At 36.7% G+C, this 7021-nt stretch overlaps 1 protein-coding gene across 3 annotated transcripts in view; it reads right to left on the reverse strand.

The window, feature by feature from the left end:
• Positions 1-401: 401 nt before the first annotated feature.
• Positions 402-7021, reverse strand: part of gpatch1 (G patch domain containing 1) — a 19728-nt gene continuing 13108 nt past the window's right edge. For 2 of the 3 annotated variants that reach the window (XM_017032709.2, XM_017032708.2), the window contains 10 exons: positions 6242-6309; positions 5271-5481; positions 4750-4997; positions 4536-4663; positions 3756-3844; positions 2135-2241; positions 1771-2050; positions 1574-1633; positions 666-772; positions 402-598 (listed from right to left, as the gene is read on the reverse strand). In XM_017032709.2, the coding sequence (XP_016888198.1) occupies positions 458-598; positions 666-772; positions 1574-1633; positions 1771-2050; positions 2135-2241; positions 3756-3844; positions 4536-4663; positions 4750-4997; positions 5271-5481; positions 6242-6309 (1439 nt within the window). In that variant the 3' untranslated portion in view covers positions 402-457. The remainder of the gene's footprint in view (positions 599-665; positions 773-1573; positions 1634-1770; positions 2051-2134; positions 2242-3755; positions 3845-4535; positions 4664-4749; positions 4998-5270; positions 5482-6241; positions 6310-7021) is intronic. The other variant, XM_008309855.3, reaches the window with a different exon arrangement.

Consider the following 7021-nt stretch of genomic DNA (forward strand, 5'->3'; position numbering starts at 1 on the left):
CAGGAATGAGCCAAAATTCCTGCCAAGTATTGAGGAAAGCGTGTAGAAGGATATCCAAAACGTTTGACCCAAGTCATACGGTTTAAAGGCAATTCTACCGAATACTAATGAGATGTATGTAAACCTTTGGCTTTTAAGACAATAATAAAAACATTGTCTAAAATTCTCTCTCATTACTCTGGCATTTAGCAAATAGAAATAATTTTGGTAATCCAAAATCACCTAAAACAGAAAGTTTACTCTGATTTAATGTCAGACAGTGAGAAAAAAAAATGATTGTGTATCTTAAACTTCTGGTTTCAACTGTAATTAAGAAGTATGAAAAAGGGGAAATTAAGGACTGCACTAAAAGTAGTTCTACAGCACTCGTGCTATTGAAAAGCAACACACATCACACATGATTCAATATGAAAATTTATTTACAGATTAAAATGTTCTCTTCTCACAAAAAAAATGTTCAAGAGAATAGATCACTGTGAGAATTGATCCTTTTCAGCAGCTCCTCTGTGGACACCTGATCCTGATCCTTGCAGTTTTCTTTTCTCTTCTTATGATGCTTCTCCTTCTCCTTGTGCTTTTCTTTCTTCTCCTTTTTTTTCTGGAAATCAATTTTTTAAATTAGACATTTATCTTTTTTCTAATTAATCTTTTTTTTTTTTTTTTACCTTCTTATCCTTTTGGCTTTTATGGTACTTGTGCTTCTTCTGTTTGGTTTTCCTTCTTTTCTTCTTTTCTCTACTGAAAGAGCTGAGAGATGTGGACTGTCCTCCACCTAACCAGGAAAGGAGTAGGGTAAGTCATATATACATATATATACATATACATATATACACATATATATACATATATACATACACAGTATTAGTGTGTGTGATCACTAACAACACAGATTTGTGTACAACATCTGACAGAAATGGGCCTTTTACATACATGGAAAACATTTCAGATCAGCAAAAAAATAACCTAAATAAGTGTTGCATTTATATTTATGTTTAGTGTATATACACTGTCCATATATAGCTTGCAACATCTGCTNNNNGCTGAACCTTTATGATGAGTTGTATTCCAATGCACATCATTTTTATTTCCACAATAGTTCTTTTATTTTTTTTTCCATATTTGTTCGCCAAATGTTGAAAGTACATGGCTCAGGTGGCAGGTTCATGAGTACCATATTTTCCAGACAATAAGTTGCTCCGGAATATAAGTCACACAAGCCAAAATATGCATAATGAAGAAGAAAAAAAAAAGTATAAGCCGCTCCAGTGTATAAGTGGCAGTTCAACTTACGTATAAGCCGCACCAGTGTATAAGTGGCAGTTCAACTTACAGGAGTAGTAGATACTGGCACAGAAGCCTAGAGTGCCCTTTAGTGGCTTTCAGTGTGAACATAACAAACATGTGAAATTATATATTTTAATATATAAAAGTCGCACCTGAGTATAAGCTGCAAACACAGCCAAAGGATGAAAAAAAGTGTGACTTATAGTCCTGAAAATACCTATGGCAACCAATAAAATACTAGCTCTGATTACCATTACACATTACAAAAGTTACATCATTTTATACTCACCGACAGCACAAGGGGGCAGTCTTGGACCAAACTCTTCCTGCATTGATATCTGTGGTACACCTACAATTAAAATTTAAAGATGGGAATTACAATTATATATATGCTATTGCATTTAATCAAAGAAAGATCAGCGTTGTCAACAAACTAGTAACAGAATACTGATAGTAACAGGAATGTTAAATGATCTGTGAGGTTACCTTGTTTTTCAGTGGAGCGGTAGTTGTCGTCAGATGCACTAAGAACCTCGGGGAAAGTGGATGGCAGAGGAGCGTTTGAAATGACAGGTGAAATCGTTGAAGAGATTTCCGTGTTCTTCATTATGTCCTGCACCTCATCCTCACTTTCTCCCTCTGATGATGTCTCCTCTGATGATTTCTCATCAGAAGAGACAAAAATGGCCTTAAAAATATCTAATGGAGGACGGCTACACTCTTCCACCTCCGTTTCCTCTTTTTCGCCATCATTCTTCATTTCCTGCTTGTACGAGACCATAAAAATGTTTTTATTTTCATTTATTTTTTTGTTCGTGTTTTATTGCGCTCTAATCAGTTGTGTTTATACCTGAATCTGATCACTGATGCCAACATCTGAGGTCGTACATGTAGGCGTGTCCTTGTTCATCTCATTGTTTTGGTCTGACACATCCCATCTAGACTTCTTCCTTGTATCTGTCGAGCGGAAGAGCAAAAGATAAAAAAGGAGACAGAAGAACTAGGTATGCCCGACATTAAGTTTTTGCCAATATCCGATTTGTTGATATTGTCCAAACACTTAATTTACGGTGATTTCAGGTAGAAAGTAACAAATTACATTTACTCAAACCACTGTAATTGAGTAGTTTCTGTGAGTAATTTGTAATTTTTAAGTAGTTTCGGAACCTTAATCTAAAGTAAAAGTCAACAATAAATGAAAAGTACTTCTTTTAGGGGGGGAAAAGAAAACCGTTTTGAATACCACATTTCTCTCAATTATTCTTCAAGCACTCTTTCACAACTGTCCCATCACTAAAATTAAGTTGCCTGAAAATCCACAATATGTTTAGTGAACAACTGTTGTTGTGCTGTAACTGCATGCGTGATAACTCGGGTACAACTGTCACACTGAGTTTAGCCGTTCTGTTATTTTGCATGTTCTCAGTTCAAACGAGTTGTGTTTTGTTATGAATGACGCTTCACGTTGTCACCATTACTTGATGCCTCGTTTTGGAGCATATGAGGCACATGTTTTAAAATTCTTACAGGAATAATGAACATACATATTTTTCCCATCCATTCATCCATCAACTTTCATCCGCTTATCCATTACCGGTCACAGGTCCGGACAGAACCATCACTTGGCCTGGATGGAGAGGGGGTCCGGCATTTAGTGATGTCTGGTTTAGACAGAGTGTGTGGGGGAGTACTGCCCCCCCCACTTGGCTTCAAGCTAGGCCGGTTGAGTAGCGTATTTTTCGGACCATAAGGCGCAACGCATTATAAGGTGCGATATCAATTGACGGGTCTATTTCCATACATAAGGCGCACCAGGTTATAAGGCACATTAACCCTTATATTATGTTGAAAAAATAAATAAAAAATTACATTGATTATGTTGCGGGTCATTTTGATCCGTACTGTATAAATCCACTCAAAACAGTCATAAAACAAGTTAAACCACTAACAACCTTATTTTAGATTATATAAGCATTTATAAAAGAGACATAATTCATTTTTAATTTCAACACTATATTTAAGAACTATTTTGTTCCCAGTTATATCTATTTACTTTACTTTAAACTAAACACCATCTTGCACGATCTGTGCATGGATACAAGACAAACGTCTTAATTGTGCAGGTAACTATCAGAATCTGAGAATTTATCAGTGTTGCCAGGGTCATGGAAAGCTTTCCCATGTAGTGGCTTATTGCGGTTCAAGGTAGGGGCACGAAAAGTGGCCATTCAGAAAAGGTGTTTAAAGAATCCAGCTGTGTTCAATCCCTCGTTTGTTTGTTTTGTTTTTTTTCACTCCAAGCACTGATAACATTTCATTTAGACATTAAGAACCATATTCATTTGTATAAGGATAGCCCACTAGGTCGCCTTTGAATACAAATATTTTCACTGTATTTTAAATACTTTCCTGTGCAATTGGAAAATAAGTTCCTTTAATCTGATTCAGCCTTCATCATTCAAAACACTTACCTGTCTTCTTCCTGTCTTCTGTCACCGTCAGGAAGTTGAAGACTGAAAACTTGTCCTTCTTCACCTTAGAGAGACCAACCACACCTGATCTAGAGATTGAATCACAGATAACAACAAAAGAAAACTTATTTCAATTTTTGCAGATTTTCCTTATGTCACGTTGTGTTGAAGCGCTTCCCTAAATAACTTAATCCAGGCATGTTTAGATAATGAAGGGTGCCTATTAAGCTGCTTCAAAGCTTCAAGTGTTTCATTCGTTTTTCATTTAGGTTTGGTTAAAAGTTTTGTTGGTTGGTTTTGGGAGAAAAAAAACCAACTGCAGTAAAAAACTGCTGTAAACAAAGCTAGCAGCGATGTCTTTTAGTTTATTTTTTGCTATATTTTTACTTTACTACAATTTTTTTTTTATCACGAAAATAATGAAAATATTGGAAATTAAAAAAGAGTATTTACCGTAAAATACAGTGATATAGCGAAACTTCCGCGGAACGGATTAAAACAAAAATCTGCGATGTACTGAAGGAGCGAAAGGAGAACTGTGATATAGAGGAAACACTATATATTAAATATTATCAATGTAGGTAGATCACTTTGGTCTAGAAATTTGAAAAGTCAACAAAAAGTGTGGACACCTGTGGTTTAAGTGTAAGGCACTTCAAGTCATCAACTGGAATACACAATTACAATTGCCTAATTGTCATAAGTAAAGTTTTTGTTAAATGATACTCGTGTTATGGGTTCTGGGTGTAGGAGTAAATATGTGATGTGGTTAGGTCATACCCAGGGTATGGGTCTGGGACATTAAACCTCTTGCAGAGCAGTTTGTCAGGGTACCACTCAAATGTTTCCCTGGTCATCTTTCCAAACATCTTCATTTGAACAGCAGCTTGTTGGTCATCCAAGTCACACTGACAAAGACAAAAAACAATCACTATTATCAACTTTTAAGGTGCCACTCGCTAAGGGAAGTGGATTTGACAATTCAGGATGCTACCTTTTTATCCAGCCCAGCTACGACAACATTATCATCATCCTTGTGCTTCGCTTTGGTGAAACGGGATGAGAGTACGGAGGACATGGGTCGGTACGAGGTGGAAGTCGGGACAATCTTTTTCCCAGCTCCACTATGCTCGCTCTCCATAAGATCCAGCTTGAAGGAGTCCAGGGAGTTTACATGGGTCTGCATGCTCAGAAGATGTTGGCGGTCATCAGGGTTTAGCAACTCCATCACTGAATTAGAATCTGAAAATATTTACTGTATTTACTGTTTGACTATTAAAGGAATTCCAGATATTGATTTACCTAATTTAGGTCAACAAAGTTAATAAATATTCGGTATTTTTATATTTACAATTAAAGTGAACATAATAAGTTTGGCAATTATACAATGTATGTTTACATAGTGTAACCAACACTCAAAAAAAGACATACACTTCATCTGAAAAAAAGACTTGCATGTTAGGAAATAATAAGGTAAGTATGGATTATAGAGACAATGATTTAACACCATCTTACTAGGCAGGATGTCCTCTCCCAAAAGTGCTCTTCTTTGACTAATGTCCATTTGATGCCGGCCTGCTTGCTGTGGCTTCTCTTGAACCATGTGACCCCTGGAGGACGTTAGCGCATGAGCCAGAGCAGAACTCACTGAAGTGCTGGCCAGGGCTGATGGGCAAAAACCATGGTATGGTCTGAATCCCGGGGGCAAGACGGGGGGCAAAAAGATCTATAAAAAAAAAGTTTTGTCTTTTTAATCAATAAAAGCCTATTTAGTACGATTCCTAAACAAATTCAAGATTGGATGTTGTTTTCTAACCGTTAAAGAGGAAAAAAAAAAGTTAGGAGGATCACATTTTTCATTTATATTCATGTATTTTTTTTTACGTAAAAATTAAATCTGGAACAACCAAAGCTTAAAATTATAAACACATGAGTGGTATTTGTGTCCTATATGTCTCTCTCTATCTCTAGCCTTTTGAGTTCATTTTTAATATAAATCTTTTTTTTACAGGCCAACAAAACTCCTGCCAGTATATAATGGCTTTATAATGATATTAATAATTTTCTGGGGGCAGGGGCAAACTTCATCCTTAACAAGATAAATTCTTCTATCTATTGTTGTGCACAAGTTTTCAGGAAACAGCTGGGAGGATATCTTGGAGAACATGCCACATACTGTATCTGTTGAAATTGGCTTTCTTAAATCCTTTGTCTAAGTCTTTTGGTGATATTTAAAACACACTCTGGACCAGTGCTCTGTGGGATCTCCTGCAGGTATGGGGCTGTATAGTCTAGTAAACATTTACAAAAAAACAGCTAAAACATTTGAATCTGTATTTCATAAGACTGCTAGATCAGTCAAAGTCCAGCCAGATTACATTACTAAAGATTTCACTGTTCTAACAGTAGTTCAATTCACATATTACACTAGCAACTGGCTCACGAGTGACTTTGCTCTTCAAAGCGAGATCTTAGAAACAACCAACCTTTTTTTCAGCTGCAGGTTTCTTAGCACAAGTGAATCCATCCATGATCTTCCCATTGTACGATACATCTGAAAAGAAAAAAGAAGTCATGTTTTCTTACATTTGAACTTGAATGACGTGTGTTTAAATTTCACTTATATTTGATTAACTTGAAATTAAGTTAGTCAGCTGCAAAAAAAAGATACATTGTACATTAAAGGATGACTGTGCTGCCTTTGTTTTCAGAAATAAAAGGTATATGTTTAAAATTATTGATATGAAATTATGATTATATTTTGTTCATATATACATATGTATATAAACCAGCCACTAGGGTACACAAGCCAGGGTATAGTGCCGGTCCCAAGCCCGGATAAATGGTGAGGGTTGCGTCAGGAAGGGCATCAGGTGTAAAAACTTTAGTCAAATCAAATGGCAAAAACCATTTCCATACCAGATCGGTCGAGGTTAACATAGACCACCAACAGTGCTGTTGACCTACAGCGTACTGGTGGTAATTGGACTACTGTTGGTCAAAGACAAAGAAGAAGAGGAGGGCGATTGATTCGGACAAAAAGAGATAAGAGGAAGGATAGAAGTGTTAGTCTGAAGTTTGGAACTCCGAGACCAGGCGGAAGGGCAGCAAGGCTAGAAACATTGGAGGAGGCTATAAACTGTCTGGAGGAGGTGAAACGAGAGTCAGACAGGTTGATGTGTGTGAAGGTAGAAACAGAAGAAGTGATGATGAATGTTGTCAGTGGTTATGCCCCACAGGTGGGCTATGAGCTGGAAGAAAAGGAG

This window comes from Cynoglossus semilaevis, chromosome 5, assembly GCF_000523025.1.
Source record: "Cynoglossus semilaevis isolate Cse_v1.0 chromosome 5, Cse_v1.0, whole genome shotgun sequence".
Taxonomy (NCBI): Eukaryota; Metazoa; Chordata; class Actinopteri; order Pleuronectiformes; family Cynoglossidae; genus Cynoglossus; species Cynoglossus semilaevis.